This window comes from Alternaria infectoria (genome assembly GCF_024043175.1).
Source record: "Alternaria infectoria strain BMP 0036 chromosome Unknown scaffold_44, whole genome shotgun sequence".
Lineage (NCBI taxonomy): Eukaryota > Fungi > Ascomycota > Dothideomycetes > Pleosporales > Pleosporaceae > Alternaria > Alternaria infectoria.
In genome coordinates, this window is record NW_026250733.1 from 20,269 (window position 1) to 37,228 (window position 16,960).

The 16,960-nt window shown below is 53.2% G+C and overlaps 6 protein-coding genes across 6 annotated transcripts; 3 read left to right on the forward strand and 3 right to left on the reverse strand.

Moving 5' to 3' along the window:
* Positions 1-598: 598 nt before the first annotated feature.
* J4E92_010827 (uncharacterized protein) lies at positions 599-4,403 on the reverse strand (the record flags this gene model as incomplete). The annotated part of the gene is made up of 5 exons (XM_051502162.1): positions 599-750; positions 809-1,105; positions 1,827-1,963; positions 2,018-4,244; positions 4,376-4,403. The coding sequence occupies 5 exons, from the start codon at positions 4,401-4,403 to the stop codon at positions 599-601; spliced, it is 2,841 nt and encodes a 946-aa protein (XP_051347602.1).
* Positions 4,404-4,755: 352 nt separating this feature from the next.
* Positions 4,756-7,942, reverse strand: J4E92_010828 (uncharacterized protein; the record flags this gene model as incomplete). The annotated part of the gene is made up of 3 exons (XM_051502163.1): positions 4,756-5,973; positions 6,026-7,474; positions 7,520-7,942. 3 exons carry the CDS (start codon positions 7,940-7,942, stop codon positions 4,756-4,758), a joined length of 3,090 nt encoding a protein of 1,029 aa, XP_051347603.1.
* A 550-nt stretch (positions 7,943-8,492) lies between these two features.
* On the reverse strand, positions 8,493-9,498 carry J4E92_010829 (uncharacterized protein; the record flags this gene model as incomplete). Its single annotated transcript, XM_051502164.1, has 3 exons — positions 8,493-8,720; positions 8,782-9,302; positions 9,351-9,498. 3 exons carry the CDS (start codon positions 9,496-9,498, stop codon positions 8,493-8,495), a joined length of 897 nt encoding a protein of 298 aa, XP_051347604.1.
* Positions 9,499-10,376: 878 nt separating this feature from the next.
* Positions 10,377-11,337, forward strand: NCS1 (Neuronal calcium sensor 1; the record flags this gene model as incomplete). The annotated part of the gene is made up of 3 exons (XM_051502165.1): positions 10,377-10,764; positions 10,815-11,110; positions 11,158-11,337. 3 exons carry the CDS (start codon positions 10,377-10,379, stop codon positions 11,335-11,337), a joined length of 864 nt encoding a protein of 287 aa, XP_051347605.1.
* Positions 11,338-11,971: 634 nt separating this feature from the next.
* Positions 11,972-14,017, forward strand: J4E92_010831 (uncharacterized protein; the record flags this gene model as incomplete). The annotated part of the gene is made up of 3 exons (XM_051502166.1): positions 11,972-13,067; positions 13,120-13,893; positions 13,950-14,017. The coding sequence occupies 3 exons, from the start codon at positions 11,972-11,974 to the stop codon at positions 14,015-14,017; spliced, it is 1,938 nt and encodes a 645-aa protein (XP_051347606.1).
* A 1,223-nt stretch (positions 14,018-15,240) lies between these two features.
* On the forward strand, positions 15,241-16,941 carry J4E92_010832 (uncharacterized protein; the record flags this gene model as incomplete). The annotated part of the gene is made up of 1 exon (XM_051502167.1): positions 15,241-16,941. One exon carries the CDS (start codon positions 15,241-15,243, stop codon positions 16,939-16,941), a length of 1,701 nt encoding a protein of 566 aa, XP_051347607.1.
* Between the last annotated feature and the right edge of the window lie 19 nt (positions 16,942-16,960).

Consider the following 16,960-nt stretch of genomic DNA (forward strand, 5'->3'; position numbering starts at 1 on the left):
AGTTTCGGAGGACGACCTGGGCCGAGGCGTGAACCACGGCAGGGTCCAAAGCGTCATAAGCCCTTTCACTTTTACCTAAACTTCATGAGGGCGACTAAACATCGTTCGCATAATTAGAGCATGATCTACGTGAGACTGGATTCATGCGATTCTGATCTACAAAGACGCTACAAGGCTGCATAACGCGTTGATACATGCATCATCTGATGCAGAGGATAATCAGATGTAGAGCACCTGCATGGCGTGACACTCAGCTCATAAGACAATCACATAGCCGACTTCCGCTGTTGCGTACTACAATTTAGATAGGCCTAAGTCCACCCTCCCCAGCAGTTGCCTCCGCTGTTCGTTCGTTACACATCACATCACAATCCAACCCCATGGCTTCGCATTAAGAATTTTGTTCATTGCGATAAAACATATGTACTCTCAACCTACTATACAGGAAGCCAGCCGCCGTAACGCTCAAACGCCCAAGTCATACCCGGTACATTGAGTAGCGAAAGACTGAATGCAGGTAACATCAGGAAACTTCCCTTTCCAACCTTCCTTCTCGTCCCCTTGGTATCAATTTACATCATCATCGTCATCGTCCTTCCTAAGCCGTCGCTGAGGAAACAGTCTCAATCTCCACCTTTGGCAGCGGCGCCGACTTGCCGCCAAGGTCTGTTTGCCGTGCGTTGGGGTTCTTGGTGTAGTAGTTGGAGATGGCGGATTTGATGGCGTCTTCAGCAAGCATGGAGCAATGCACTGCAAGCAGTTAGTAATCTGGTCATGGTTCTCGCTTTTCGTATTGTGGGATACTCACGCTTTACAGGTGGTAGGCAAAGCTCCTTTGCAATCTCTGTGTTCTTGATCCTCGACGCATCCTCCAGTGTCATGCCCCGGACCAATTCGGTCAGGTAACTCGAACTCGCAATCGCGCTGCCGCAGCCGAAGGTCTTGAACTTGACATCGCTAATGGTGTTGCTGTTGGGGTCGACACGGATCTGGAGCTTCATGACGTCGCCACAGGCGGGTGCGCCGACTAGTCCAGTACCGACGTCGTTGTCCGTCTTGGACATGGAGCCGACATTGCGGGGCTTGTTGTAGTGGTCGAGCAGTGCTGCGAATGTTAGCTGAGCGTTCTCACATATAGTTAGTCGGAGATGGTGGTGCGATGACGAGGTGATTCCGATCGGACTCCCATGTCGCCACCACATCGATTTTCCGAACGAGAGGAAAGAGCGACTTATCTTTCTCGTGGTACTGCCGCCGACCAACTGCTGAGACTGCGGGTGCTGCTGTGCGAATGGGCGAAACGATGCTGGGCCTGGCGGCGGTTGCGAGCACTCTTCCTGCCTGAGCGGGCACTGCTGCAGCGACTCTCCTGAACATGGTGGGGATCGGTGTGTGTGGTGTTTTGAGGTTTGGTAGTATCTTTGGTGGGTTTTGGCAATAGTTCGGGTAGCGGTTGGATGTTGGTGTAGGTGTAGCGGAGGTGGATGGCGACGGACAATTGAAGTAATGATGAAAAGCCACGCCCGGCCGCCGGCGACGTAATGTCCGTGCGCACACATACCCCACACTTATCATGGAATCATCTCGGAGAACCGCTCCAGATCACCGGCGAACGAGTGCTATCTCCGTTCGTCCTGCTATCAGATGGAACTTCAGCTCCATTCATATCGCCTACAGCCATGCTGATGCTATCTAGCAGCTTGCGCCGCAATGCTCCCATACCGCTCTCGTTTCGCCGTTTCATCAATGCTAATGCTAACCCGACACAACTCCGCTTTCGCTATGCTAGTCCGTGGTGAGGGACCTAGACCCGTTGTCTTACAAACGTCGGAAGAAATACACGTAGGCAAACTTCTTCATCTCTTCAATGTCCGCCGCCTTGGCCACCTTCTCGTCATTGAAGAGAACCCATGACGCAGCCTGCTCGCTTGGCAACTGCTTGCGCACAAACGCAACGTAGTGTCTATGGCGTGTTAGCGAATCTCCTTCCACAAGGGTCCAAATGCGGAAAACTTACCCGGCGTGTATCGAACTACCCTTGTGGCATACTATCGACTGGAGCTGGAAGTTTGCAGGCAGCGTCTCACTACCAGCCAACTTCTTCTCTGTCGGCTCCGCAGGTGCCTCAGAGCTACCGCCTTCGTCGAAATCGCCCGGTGCATCGGGGTGGCTAAACAACCAGTCGACAGCGCGCTCCATGTCACCACCCGTCTCCTTCAGAGCCTGGCGTGCCTGTGGAGCGTTGAAGCCCATAGCTCCTAGGTTCTCGATTTTTTCAGGGTCGAGAACAGATGCAGCGGCTGCGCCTCCACCAGACCCAGCGTTGAAGTCGACGGGGTCGTCGATATCTGGATCCTCCATATGTCCAATCAGCCAGTTCATCGCTGCTTCGGCATCTTCGTTACCAGTAGCATGTAGAGCCTTTTCACATCGAACCCGAGGGAATCCCATAGCCTCAAGCATTGAAAGTGCCGCCTCGTTAGGTGACCACTTCGAACCGCCGGACGCTCCTGTGTCTACATCCTCCGGGAGAAGCTCCTCACCTTCTACCAAACCGTTTGACTTGTAGGCATCGAAGGAGAAAGGTTCATCGTTGACAATGACAGGAACATCCTGCTTGGTAGGCACCCAGTTGACCAGTTCAAAGCGCCTTGCGTTTACGGCCAACACTGAGGGGAAGGTCTTGAACATGCTCCTCTTCGTAAAGCCATCCTTGCTGCCACATGCACCGCAAGTAAGCTCAACTAGTTCTTCGGCTGTGAAGATGTCAAGACACTCCTTCAGCGTGACTGGCTCGAACTCTTCCTTTTCTTCCTTCTTGCCGTCGTTGTTGGTGACGTCCATCTGCGAGTCTTTTGGTATCCGCCGGATGGGAACTGGGATGGAAATATTCTCTTGCTCGTCTGTCTTGTATCGAACGCGCTTGCAACTGACACATTGTAACCGCTGTTCCATCGCAAAGCGGAAAGCACCGACCGGATCCTTATGGGGCTCAACGTGCTTGCTGCGTGAAACAAGTTGGAGTACGTGCAGAAGCAATTCGAACGCGTCCTGTTGTCGCATGGTTGAGAACTCGGCGTGGCCTCGTCCGATCAGATGCTTCAGCATGGCAGGCGCAAGGCCGCGTTGGTGTGGAACCTCCGGATTGTGCTCGTTGGTGATGACGTCGCTATCTGGCTTTGAGTATCGACCTGAAATCATGCCGTCTGCGATTTTGCGCATTTGGGTTTCCAAATCCTCGGCAGGGAGTGGCGCCTCTGGCGGAGCTTCGTTGGGAAGGTAGTAACGATCTTTGAACTCTGGAATGGAGAACAGGGCCTGCAGGGTGCTGTTCAGATAGCAGCTGTTGCCAAGGTTCTTTAGGCCCGTGAAGTCTGCTCCGAACAATGGCTGCAGTTCCTTGCCATCCTCGGTGACCATAGCAAAGTCCCAGCGCAAGTTCTGCTCGACCTGCATCTCCGTAAGACTCTTCTCAGTCTTCACCCTGTCCTTAATGTTGATGCCCCAGTGTGCTAGGTGGTCCGGTAGTTCTGGATCGATGCGCTCTTCGTCACAGGCGTAGCAGTAGATATCAGCCGTGCCATCCGCAGTGAGAGATCCGAGCTTGACCGCGACAGGATGGCCAGTCGACTTGGTGTGCCCTACACCGTGTGAGTTGCCACCAACGCCACCGAACTGCTGACGACCACAACCCAGATTGCCGCAGGTCAAGCACAGCCAGAGGTTTTCGTTAAGCTCACACTCTGAGCAGTGACCCAGGTTCTGCGATTCGATCTGTCGCGCCGCTTGTTGTTCCAGACAGAGAGTATGTTCGCAAGCAGTCAACTCCTGTTCCCACGCCTTGACCTCCTGCTGCTTCGCGAACGTGTTCGCCTTGAGAACTGCGTCCACAATGTTGGGCAGCTTCCCCGAGCTCTTGTCTACGTCGTCAACCCCGCACTCGTAGCACTTGACTTGTGTCGTAGTATCGTAGCGGTCTGCTTCGGTCTCAGCTGCAACAGCAAGCTTGGTCATCTTCTGAGGAGGCTCATCGCGCTTGACCCTCTTTCGCGTGCGCTTGATATTGAGGACGAGGGGGTGGTTCGTGGACGACACGTGGAGGAGAGAGTGGTTGCGATCGCTCGTACACCCACCATTGAAGCAGTAGAGGCACACGTCGAGGCCGGTGGGGTCGTCGATCGAGTCGAAGCACTGGGTGCAGTCCTCCCGGTACACAGACTGCGTTGGCCCTGGTGGGTGAAGCTCTGGGACGTGTTAGTACTGTCTAGGGTGAGGATGTAGCCATAGAGCAAATGAAGGCGTCTGAAGCATGTTTGCCACCCTTCATTTCTTTTGCTGTATGAGAATGGAGTCGGGGGAAAGATTTGGTACTTACCGGGCGCGTTTACGTGCGTACAGGCCATGTTTGGTCAAAGTTGATGTGGGCGAGGTACGGTGTAGAAAGTCGCGACGGTTTGCACGTAAATTCGGTTGTTATGACATAGGCTAGGCTTCTAGAGCTCCTCCCCGCGGCGGGGCAAACAAAAGTGGATACCTGCCACCATTACCGAAAGAAAGGTAGTCACCACGCGACAGCTCCACTCTGGCTCAGAAGTCACGTCTGAGTTTAAACAAGTCGGAAAATTGCATCAACATTCCTTTGGCTTGGTTTCATGGAGAGGATGCCAGACTTGAAAGAGTCTCAACAGTTTCATAGATCGAGGCTTACACAAGACATGCTATTAGAACTACGCGCTTGTACTTATACATCATCACCTATTTCCACTGCTGCCGTGCGTTGACAGACCAGTTCTGGAACTGAGTAAACAGCACAGGCTGTAGCGGAGACTTCTTGTCCGCAAACCACTGCTTCTGCGTCTCAGCATAAACGTCCACCACACCAGCATAGTTTCCTTTGTCGAGACCAACAAGGACCTTGACGACATGGAGACTGGCGGAACCACATGCATCTGCATGGACTTTTGAGCCGTTACCTAGCTTCGCCTCCTCGTGAATACCCTTCAGCAGCTCCCATACATCCTCGACATTCTCTGGCTTCGGGAGAGGTGCTTTGCGCTTCGTGCGGGTGTCGAAGAACGACTTTAGCATCTTGGCCGCTTTGTCTGCCGTCTGCTTGTTTGCGTTTGCTCGGGTGCGACGGAGTACTGGGAGGAGGATATCCAGAGTGAGGGCGTTGGAGTATTGCTTCTCCATATACACAGCAAGTAGATCCAGGACTCTTGACTTGAACTGTACGACATTCTGCTTTGCGTCCGTTCGCTCCTTCTTCTTGCTGGTTGTCTTGCTGCGCTCCTTGAAGATCTTGCTGAGATGTGGATCAAGCGCCATCATCTGGTCGTCATCCATGTCTGACTCGTCAGATGTCTCTTCTGCCGCCTCTCCGTCGATGGTCGGCTTCGAGGTCTGGAGGGTCATCGCGAGCATGTTGTCGAACTGAGTTAGCTCTGCGTCTTCCTCCTCGCTTGCGTCGCTATCGTCATCATCAGAGCCTGACTCGGAGGCATCGTCGCTGTCCGGCTCTTCTCCATCAACCATCTCAACGTCCGAGTCGTCTTCATCGTCATCGCTTGAGCCTTCCTCCTCCGCGTCTTCATCGCCCTGATTGAACAATTCTTTCTGTCCTTCAAGGTTCTCTTCGGTATCCAGGATCTCAGTCAATGAGCGCAACCCCTCGGCACTGATCTCGGATGCGAATATAGAGAAAGCTTCTTCTCCGATTCGTCGGAACAACGTTCGTTCGTTTCCTGAGAAAGAGAGTACGATCTCGACGAAAGCATTCTGGCCATCGGACGTTGAAGCTTTGCTCTTCTTCTTCGATGACGCCTTTCGTGATGCCTCGAAGGCTTTGTAGGAAGCATCGAGGTCATCGAGCATCATGACGGCATCGCCCTCGCCGTTGTAGGCTTGCAAGAGGGTTAGAGAGTATAGAAGCAGGAAGCCCTGTGCTGCCATCTCATTGCCAGCTATTGATCCCTGGTGACACTGCGTTAGTCAATCGAAGAAAAATAACAGGAGGTATACGTACTGTTGCAGAGATGGCATCAATGGTGCTAAGCGCCTTTTCCATAGTATCCAAGACCGATTCATCCGCTTTGAAAGCAAGATCCAGTTTTGCAGACTTGCCATTCCTGGCTCTTATCATGTCCAACACCATGAAGGCAACATCTGACCGAGCACCCAACTTTACGTCCAATAGCTTCGTCAAACAGGATGATAATCGCTCTTGAAACGTTGTACGGCTACGATCACTGATTGGAGGAAGAGGCATTTTCTTCGTATCCGCCTTCTTTGAGGGAACGAAATAGGCGCACTCCACCAGTGTCTCCAAGATCTCCCGCAGCCAGTTGGACTTTCGGTCTTCTGCAGCGCCACCTTCCCGTAGGTGAGCGATGTCCTTCTTGAAGGTCTTCTCGTTGAACTTCTCGTATCGCTTGTACTGCCTGATCGTGTTCAGAAGCAGGTCTGCGATGGCCTGGCGACGGCTGTCTGCAACAGTCTGTTCCTCGCTTTCAGGACGCAGGATCATCGACTTGAGATGGCGTATGATCTTCATCAAACTCTTATCATCTGCAGACGCGAGAATCTGCTCCAGCGTTTTCGTCCTGGTGATCCGATCAAACTCGACGCTACCGTGCTTTGAGGTCAATGCGACGAAGATGGGAAGTGCTGTTCCATCTTCTCGCTCCACCCTAAGCTGAACGGCACTCAACGCAGCCAACGCAGCGGAATGAAGAAATCGGTCTTCTTTCTTGCTTTGGTTGATCAGGGTGCGCATCAGATTGGGGCTGAATAAGGCAGAGACAGCCCATTCCGGCACACGTGTGATCATGCTGCTCAACAGCTTGAATCCCCAGGCTTTACGTTCATGGGATGCCGAGGAAGAGAACAGACTGCTGTCTACAGTATCGATCCAGAACTGCGGGAATTCTGTCTTGTCCTTGGAACTACTCTTACTGTGTTGATCTCTTCGCAAGATCTCGGCAAAGACCAAGTCCCAGGCGAAAGACGGGTTCGAGCTCGTGGTTCCGGTCTTAATGGTTTTTTCTTCGCCATCTTCCGATTCGTTCTTGTTAAAGTCCTCCTTCAGAATCTTAGCAAGTCGCGAGCGTTCCTTCTTGGCCAGAGGATCTTTTTCGTGCCAAACGTTTTCAGGCAATGCCGCTGGATAACTTGCTTGGATGGTAAGCCACACAGCTACGCCTTCAGGCGTAGAGACGAGCTTGAACGTGTTGAGACGTTCGAGTACCTCCTCGACACATTTTTGGTACTGTGATTGGCCTTTCAAGCTCCTCACTGCTTCGACGAGGACCATGCCGCATTCTTCCCGGAGCCAGGGAATGTCGCGTGCCATTCGATAAACATTGTCCAAGAGCTTGTTCCAGGCATCCAGCGAAAGTTCTGGTTCGATAAGTATCGATGATTGCATGATGGCCTTGAAACCAAAAAGCTTTCCGATGGTATGATCCCGTTTTTCCTGTACTTGTTAGCATTGCGACATCCAGCGCGTCCATGTTCCTACCTTTCCTGGCACGTTGCCCTTGGCTTTGGTCTTCTCCTCTACCATCTTGATGACAGCCGCCACATCAAGCTGCGAACCCTCGATAGCATCCTGCTTTACTGCAAATAGTTGTCGCAATAATTCGGTGAGCGTGAGCGAGAATCCGACCCTGGCTGCTTTGCGCTGACTGCAAAGACCTTTGATCAGGCGTACTAACGCGTCCTCCACATCTTTGGGCTCTGGCTTGTTTTCGGGCGAGAATTTGACGATGATTTGTTTGGCGGCTTCAAGACGGACGTCGTCTTCTTCGGCTGCCAGGTCTGCGTAAAGCTTGGATAGCTTCACCTTGTCCGAATTACTTTCTCTGCGCCGCTTCGCCGGAGCTTCGTCAACTTTCTCGCTTTGATCGACCTCGCGCTCCCTCTTGGGTAACTTGCTGCCCATGTTTTACTGATTTCCTGGATAGTGTATTGGATGTTGTCGCAACGCGACTTCCGCGAAAAGTCGAGCACGGCTCTAGGAAAATTTGGATGCTAACCGAAGATGGACTAGTTGGACAGGGTCCAGCCAACGCGAAATCCACTTGAACTGCATGACGTCGGAAGCATGCGAGCTCCATCTGCATGCTCATGGGAAATTCAACATTGCATTTAGCGGAGTCTGCATCAGTTCTATGCTGCGAATGATTCTACTTGAGTCACCTAGAAATCAATACGAAATTCTAGTCATGTCATCATGCGCTGCACAGTATCACACAACAGAGAAGATATCATAGCCATCACCGTTGAAAGTGACATCCTTGGTATTGAGTTGAACTGCTCCACGCCAACCTAGGCAAAAAACTGAACAGGTCTGCAGGCTACATTAAGCTAAAACCTCGCAAAGAAGGTGACCCAACGTCAACGTAGGCTCTAGGCTGTTCAGTTTTTTCCTGGGTTGGCGTGGATCTACGTATGTTCGAGGTGTACATATCAAGTCCATCCCTTGAAAATGATCAGTCATCATCCTCATCCAAGCCTTCAAAGACTCCGATTGGCTTTGGACGGTATGTCGTTGGAGGTGGAGCCTGATCTTGAGCTGGTCTGCTCGGAGACTGTGCAGCCACATCTTGTGCAGACGCGTCTTGTGCAGCCGCCTCGCTCTGTCCCTGCTCTTGCAACGCCTTCTCCCTAGCCGCGTCCAAATGTGCAGGTATATTGAACTCGTCCAGGTTTTTGCCCTTCTACACAAGGAGATAGGAGTCAGTGTGTGTCTTGTATGAATCTCGGACGTGCCAAACATACCTCTCGCCAGTATTGGAGGCTGAAGAGAGCGCCCGCGCGGATCTTTTCGTTGCTGGGCCACGGGTACCATGGCAGGTTGCTAGCCTTGAGCTTCTTCAACCATTCTTCTTCCTCTGGAGTGATTTCGAGCGCAGGGCCAGCAGCATCTTCGCCTTCCTTCTGCCCTTGCGCAACTTCGCTTGCTGGTGCTACTGTCTCTGGTGCGAGAGCAGGTGTATTGAGGCCATTAGTAGGAATGCCGCTTGAGCCGACCTCATCGTCCTCCTTCTCCTTGTCTGCGGCAGGTACGGGTTCACGGTATGTTGGCGGGACGGTGTGTCGGGAAATGTTGGTCGCGTATTGTAGGAGTTCGTCGAATGGAACGGCGCGCGAGTCTTCGGGGAACGTGGTCACGGTTGTGTCAAAGAGCTCATGGCGCAGTTCTGCAAGCTTCTTGACCGATGTCTTGAGCTGGTCTTCGAGCGCATCGGCTTCTGCGCGGAGGTTTTGGATGCGGATGTGATTTGCCTGGTGTTTGGCGACTGCAGTGCGTCAGTCGTCAATGTCAGCAGACGTGGGTGTTCGCGTACGTTGGTCCAGGCCTTGACTGAGCTCGTCGTCAGCAGCTAGCAGATCGACGGCGGCTTGCGTGGCCGGGTTGTAGGCAGCGATTGAGTCGACCAAGGTCGTCAAGGCCTTTTCGACGCGTTCAAATTGCTCATTCAGGACGTCTTCCATGGTTGCGTGGTGGGACGAGCCGTGCAGTCGACAATGGAACAGCGCAGGGTCAGCGAACGTGGATCGGGTGGAGCACGCGCATACACGTGATGTGAAGAGGCATGCGCGGTGGGCGATGGGGTCGTATGCAGGTTGCGCGCCAGTCGGGCGGAGCTGAATGGCCAGCGAGTGCAGCGCGGTATTCACATTACAGTCGTGAAACCGGGCCTTCAAGCGCGAATCATCCACGGGCGCTTTTGCTAGACTCGCGGGGTTGCCCGCCTTCGACGCATGCGAAAGCGGGACATGACGAAGCGGCCAGGGCTGCCAGGGCCCTCTCGGCGTGGCCGCTATTTGCGTCGACGGGCTGGAAGCCGAGCTGTCACGACGACCAGCCTGCAGCATATATCCTCCGCTCCCCTGCCTCTGCCTGTCTACACCATAGTCCTAGTCTCGCTCCTATCGCCCTCCATATCCGCCTTCCACGGTTCTCCCAGCGTGCTGCGCCTCCGTCTCCCAGAAGAGCACCCCGCCGTCGATTGGCCCGCCACTTGCACCCAGCTACCACTCTGATTGCTGCTCCGCCTTCCAACGCCTACCAGTTCCCCCGACTGCCTGCCTTTCCTTCCTACATAATCCGGTGCACCCCGAAAGCCTCGACGCACGATATTCCGCACATCTAGCAGCCATGGGTAAATCGTAAGTTCTCTTTCCTTGCTGCTTTGTAATGCGGGGCCATCGCGCCTACCATCCCGACGTTTGGAGATTCCTGCCCTTCACCTCGGACACGCGCGTCGTCGAGTGAAGGCCACACGTTGGACCGGACCTCGCTATGGACCCTTCACTCAGGCGCAGATATTCCCCGCCCGCCCGCCCACTCGATCGCCCACAGCACAAGCATGTTCCAAGAGCTCCACATCCACGACCACAAGAAGCCCGCGCATACACCACTCTTGCCTCCCATCCCGTCACAGGCGCACGGCATTCCGCTGCTGGAGCACGACCACCCGCCTCTGCGGTTCGCGCGCCGCCATCACAGCGACGTACCCCGTCATGACGAGTCCGGCTATGCGCACTACAAGGATATGCGGGAAATCGCCTTGGCAAATGCTATACGCGAGTTGGAAGACGAATTTGGGTCGCGCTGCGGAATCAAGTGTTTGGAATTGCAGGACCAACAGCTGATTGTACATCGCTATAGCCAGAGTAAACTATCACAGCAAGAGCTGGCCGACCTCCAGAAAGCGACACACTTCGACAAGAAAGAGCTACAGCAATGGTACAAAGGTGCGCACGCAGTGGGGCAACTGGGTCGGACTGTGACTGAGTACATACAGGCTTCCTGAAGGACTGTCCCTCGGGCATGCTCACCAAGGAGGAGTTCCAAAAGATCTATAAGCAGTTCTTTCCGTTCGGGGATCCGTCGTCATTTGCAGATTACGTTTTCAATGTCTTCGATGCAGACAAGTCCGGCACAATCGACTTCAAGGAGTTCATCTGCGCGTTGAGCGTCACGAGCCGCGGCAAGATGGAGGACAAGCTAGACTGGGCGTTCCAGCTGTACGACATTGACGGAGACGGCAAGATCAGCTACGAGGAGATGCTGGCAATCGTAGAAGCCATTTACAAAATGGTACGTAGTCACGCCCTAGGATGCGCCATCATTACTGACATGTGCAGGTCGGCTCCATGGTTAAGCTCCCGGAAGACGAAGACACCCCCGAGAAGCGCGTTAAGAAGATCTTCCGCATGATGGACAAGGACGAGAACGGCAGCTTAGACATGGCTGAGTTCAAGGAGGGCTCGAAGCGCGACGAGACTATCGTTTCCGCCTTGTCTCTGTACGATGGTCTTGTGTGAGGAAGAGGGTCGATACCCAGTGTCATTTTCTGCTTGTTTCGTTATAGTCGATATCACAGCGCATTTGTGGGATTGGCATACCATTATTCCCTTGCTGTTAGGGTGGATGACCTCGCCTTGGCGTACCGGACATCATGAACGATGTATACAAAGTGCGCATTTCGTTTCCGCGGTCAAGAATGCAACAACAATTTCAAACTTGCTTGATTCTGCACGTTGGTCTGACTGTAAGCCTCACCCAGGAAAGCCTATTTTTGGGTTTCTTTGGTACAAACTTGTAAATAAGCGTCTGCATGGCATGTCGGGTCTGTGTTCTGACGTGACGCAACCTTGCGGGACGCTCTGTTAGGCGGCCTTCAGGGAGCTTTGGACAGGTAGCTTGAGAACAACACATTGCTAGTACCGTGCCGCCTTGCTGTCGTACCATCGCCGGCTGCACGCTATGGACAGATTACCTGTCTAATAATACGCCATCATTTTCTCCTCCGCCGTCGACTTCTGGCGACGTTTGCGCTGCGACGCTACGTTTCGGCATTCCGCCCAGCATCTCAAGCTGACGCCGGCCCGTGGGCTCCACCACGTATTAAAGCCACTTTCACGCGCCTCGTTTATATAGGCAGACACACCTAACACAATGCCGCGATCCGCGATATCAACATGCAGCGCGGCGCTCGCAGCCCTGCTAGCCATTGCACCCTCACCAGCGTCGGCCTTTTACTTCCCAGGCACCGCGCCAACTTCGTACAACACGGGAGACGCAGTTCCGTTATACGTCAATCGCCTGACACCCGCCGATTCGCAGAACGACCCCAAGCTACGATCCGTCTTCTCCTTCGACTACTACCACCCGCCCTTCCACTTTTGCCGCCCAAAAGATGGCCCCAAAGAAATTCGCGAGAGCTTGGGAAGCATACTGTTTGGCGACCGGATACAGACGAGTCCGTTCGAGCTAAAGATGGGCATGAACGAGTCGTGTAAACTGCTCTGTGAGGCGCCATATCCGGGCAAGGACGCGGCGTTTGTAAACAGCAGGATATACCAGGGCTACGACCTCAACTGGCTGATTGATGGGCTGCCTGCAGCACAATCACTTAGGGAGCCCGGCTCAGACCAGACCTTCTATCAGCCAGGCTTTGCGCTGGGTCTTGTAGACGAGGACCAGCCCATGCTCAACAACCACTACGACATTGTCATCGACTACCACGAAGCATCGCCGGGCAATTTCCGTGTCGTTGGTGTGTTGGTAGACCCATACTCGGTGGCAGAGTCGAAGAGGCAGGGCGACGACGGGGCGACGTGCAATGGACAGACACCGGTTATTCTGAAAGAGGGCGAGGCTGATGATAACCTGGTCGTCTTCACGTACGGCGTTTACTGGCGACCAAGTCCGACTCCGTTTGCAACCCGATGGGACAAGTACCTACACGTATACGATCCCAAGATCCACTGGTTCTCTCTTATCAATTCGGCCGTCATTGTCGTCTTCCTCGTCATAATGGTCAGCACCATCCTCGTGCGCACCCTCAAGAAGGATATCGCGCGCTACAACCGTCTGGACCAGTTTGCGCTCGAGGACTTTGGAGAAAGCGGCGACGGCGATGATACAGCGGATGACTCTGGCTGGAAACTCGTACACGGCGATGTATTCAGGCCACCGAAGAACCCGCTGCTTCTGTCGGTTTTGATTGGCAACGGAGCTCAGCTCTTTGCCATGACAGCGTTGACTATAGGTACGTCGCCAGAACATACCAGATGTCAGGTCCCTGCTAACATCAATGACAGTATTCGCGCTTCTCGGCTTCCTCTCTCCTAGCAATCGCGGCGCTCTCGGAACCGTCATCATCATCTTCTACACACTCTTCGGTTTCTTCGGTGGCTACGCCGCGGCACGTACCTACAAGTTCTTCCATGGCGAGTCGTGGAAACTGTGTTTCTTCTATACCCCCGTCGCTCTACCCGCGATCGTCTTTGGCGTCTTCTTCCTCATGAACCTGTTTGTCTGGGGTCGCGGCGCATCTGGTGCTGTGCCCTTCACCACGATGCTCGTAGTTGTCATCATCTGGTTCGTCATCTCCGTCCCGTTGAGCGTCGCAGGTTCCTGGCTCGGATTCAAGCAAGCCGCCATCGAACCACCGGTTCGCACAAACCAGATCCCACGCCAGATTCCACCTGTGGGAGGCTACCTGCGACCTCTTCCTTCCATGGCCTTGGCCGGTGTACTTCCCTTTGGCGCCATCTTCGTCGAACTCTACTTCATCATGAACTCGATCTGGTTCTCAAAGGTCTACTACATGTTCGGTTTCCTGTTCATCTGCTTTGGGCTTATGATCATTACCTCGGCGGCGGTCACAGTACTCATGATGTACTTTTTGCTTTGCGCGGAGAACTATCACTGGCAATGGAGGTCTTTCTTCACTGCTGGTGCGAGTGCCGCGTACGTGTTTGCTAGTTGCTTGCTCTACTGGATCAAGGATGTGAGCTGGACTAGTTGGACAAGTGGTGTCGTGTACCTGGGATACTCGGCTTTGCTGAGTTCGCTGGTGTTCATTCTGACTGGTATGTTGGTAATCTAACCCCCTTGTTCGTAAACCGCGTACTAACGAAATTAACAGGCACTATCGGTTTCTTCGCCAGCTGGCTATTCACCCTTAAGATCTATAGATCTATCAAGGTGGACTGAGCGTGGGAGTAGTGGAGATCTGCCAGCATACCTTTTCTTTCCTTGGAATCTCAACCCGTCAAGTAGCGTGCGATCATTGCCAATATAGACATTAAAAAGGCATTTTTTGCGAAGAAAGACTACCCGTATATATCTTAGACTATTCAGTTACATGTGAGAGTGAATCTAGACTCAGTGCTCTACGATCAAGCAAACTAACGCGCATCCCATAACTAATACTGGAATACGTCGTATTCCATGAAACCCACTTAATTTGATAAAAGAGGTACTCAACTGATCCATCGTCAGCTTATCCTCTACCGCCAGCCTTATCACCCCCATATCTGTCTTGATGCCCGACCTCTCTCTCTCGTTAAGCTTCCATTTGTGTTCTCATTATCCCTAGTATACCCGCAGAACGCTTTTGTCCCTCTTTCCGTTGCCTATTCTCTCTCTCATTTTCCACAGTGACGTCAACGCCTCACCTTCCCTGATAAGAAACACACACCCATCATCCTTCAACCGCGTATCAAGCGTCTACATCCGTAGCAAAACAGAGGAGGGGACCCACCTATCCTCCATCCTACCCGCCCATGCATGTTCCGAAAGACTGGGACTCTTTCTCGAGTATGTACACCGGTCGGGTGGTGTATCAAACACTACAGTTACTTTCGTTCGGCCATCTCTCGGATTACAATGTCTGTGCATGGCCCCTGCAGCCATCAGCATGACGCGTTTCCAAATACAGCTTAGCATGCGGGCGCTATCCAGACCCTTCCCGTCGAACTATCCCAGAGCCCCGTTGAAACCCAAGACCCGAGAGTTTTCCGGGTGAAGATTGTCATGAGTGATGAGACTTTTTTTTTTGGCCAGAGATTTGGTGGTCGTACGAAGGGTTGGAAAGTTGGAAGGGGCTTATCGGGGAAATAGAGGCGCGTGCGTGTGTGTATGTATATATATATGGGTGTGCCGTTGCCTGGTTTGAAAGTGTTGATGATCAGCTTTTTTGGATTGCATCACTGTTGCGATACATCCTTGGTGTTTAACTTTTTGATTTATCAGGCCACTGGGCTTTTGAGTCAGTCTTACGAAAGTCGACGATCTCTTACTTTTGTTGAAGTCATCGAGAGACTACTTCCTATATATCAAGCTCTTTTGCGCTGCCTACCCCGAAGTACTGGACATATTCGTCACCCCCATTATCGACTTCACATTGCAGACCTCGAGGTCTGAATAAACCTACCATGGCGACAGAAGGCATACAATTCCCCATGACGCGGGACTTTGCCAGCCCCTCCAACGACCCAACACACCCCGGCCGACCCTCCTCATCCTCAGATACCACAACCCTCGATGCCGAAAAGCCCGCTCCTCTGCACCGCGCGCCAACAGCCGAAGACATAGTCAACCTACCCACCCGCACCCTCTCCAACGATGCCAACCTAGAGGAATACACACAAGAAACCATCTCGGGGCAGATGATGCGCGAAGTACGGTCCAACGCGGGCAAGGTTGAGAAGTACGACTTGGTCACTTTCACCATTGACGACAAGGAGAACCCTAAGAATTGGAGCAAGGCGTACAAGTGGTGGTGTACCATGTGTGTTGCGGCCACTTGCTTTGTTGTTGCGTTCAACTCGGCGGTCATCACAGCGGATCTGGAGGGTGTGAGCGCGGAGTTTGGGGTCAGCGAGGAGGTGGCGCTGTTGACTATTACGCTTTTCGTTGTTGGGTTCGGTGTTGGTCCTATGGCTTTTGCACCGGCGTCTGAGATCTGGGGGAGGAGACCGGTGTATGGTGTTACGCTTGCTTTGGCTGTCATCTTCACTATCCCTGGAGCTGTCGCGCAGAACATTGGAACGTTACTGGTAACGCGCTTCATTGCTGGTGTGGCTTTCTCGGCGCCTATGACGCTTGTTGGTGGAACATTGGCGGATATGTGGAGATCGGAGGAGAGAGGTGTTCCGATGGCAGCTTTCAGTGCGGCGCCGTTCATCGGCCCTGGTGTTGGACCTTTGGTCGGCGGTTACCTCAGTCAAGCTGGTGGATGGCGCTGGCTATACTGGATCCAACTTATTCTCAGCTTTGCCGTCTGGATCCTCATTACCTTTACCGTACCGGAGACATACGCGCCCAAGATTCTGGACAGGAGAGCGAAGAAAATGCGCAAGGAGACGGGCGATGACAAGTTTGTCACGGAACAGGATCTCGACATGCGACCTTTCAGCCAGCGCCTCCAGCTCTTCCTCCTTCGACCCTTCCAGCTGCTCTTCCGTGAGCTCATCGTCTTCCTCATCACGCTCTACATGTCGGTTCTGTACGGTCTTCTGTACATGTTCTTCGTCGCATACCCGATTGTCTACCAGAAGGGTAAGGGCTGGAGCGCAGGACCAACAGGTCTCATGTTCATCCCGCTCATCTGCGGTGTTCTGCTCTCCGCTGCCTGCGCGCCACTCGTCAACAAACACTACATGAAGCTGGTAGAGAAACACAACGGCCACCCACCAGCGGAAGCACGTCTGATCCCCATGATGTGTTCATGCTGGTTCATCCCAATAGGAGTTTTTATTTTCGCCTGGACAAGTCAGCCCGAGACCCACTGGGCAGGTCCGGCATTCGGCGGTGGCTCTGTAGGCTTCGGCTTCATCTTCCTGTACAACTCAGCCAACAACTATCTCGTCGACTCGTATCAGCACCAAGCGGCATCAGCACTGGCGGCGAAGACGTTCCTGCGCAGCTTCTGGGGAGCGGCTGTGGTGTTGTTCACAAACCAGATGTACGAGCGTTTGGGCGATCAGTGGGCCAGTTCTCTCATCGCTTTCATCGGGCTGGCGTGCTGCGCGATTCCTTTCTTCTTCTACTTTTACGGCGCGAAGATTCGTGAGCGTTCTCACTATGCCTATAGTGAGGAGGACAGGAACAAGGAGGAGAAGCTGGGAGCTTAGTCAGGAGAAGGATAATCCG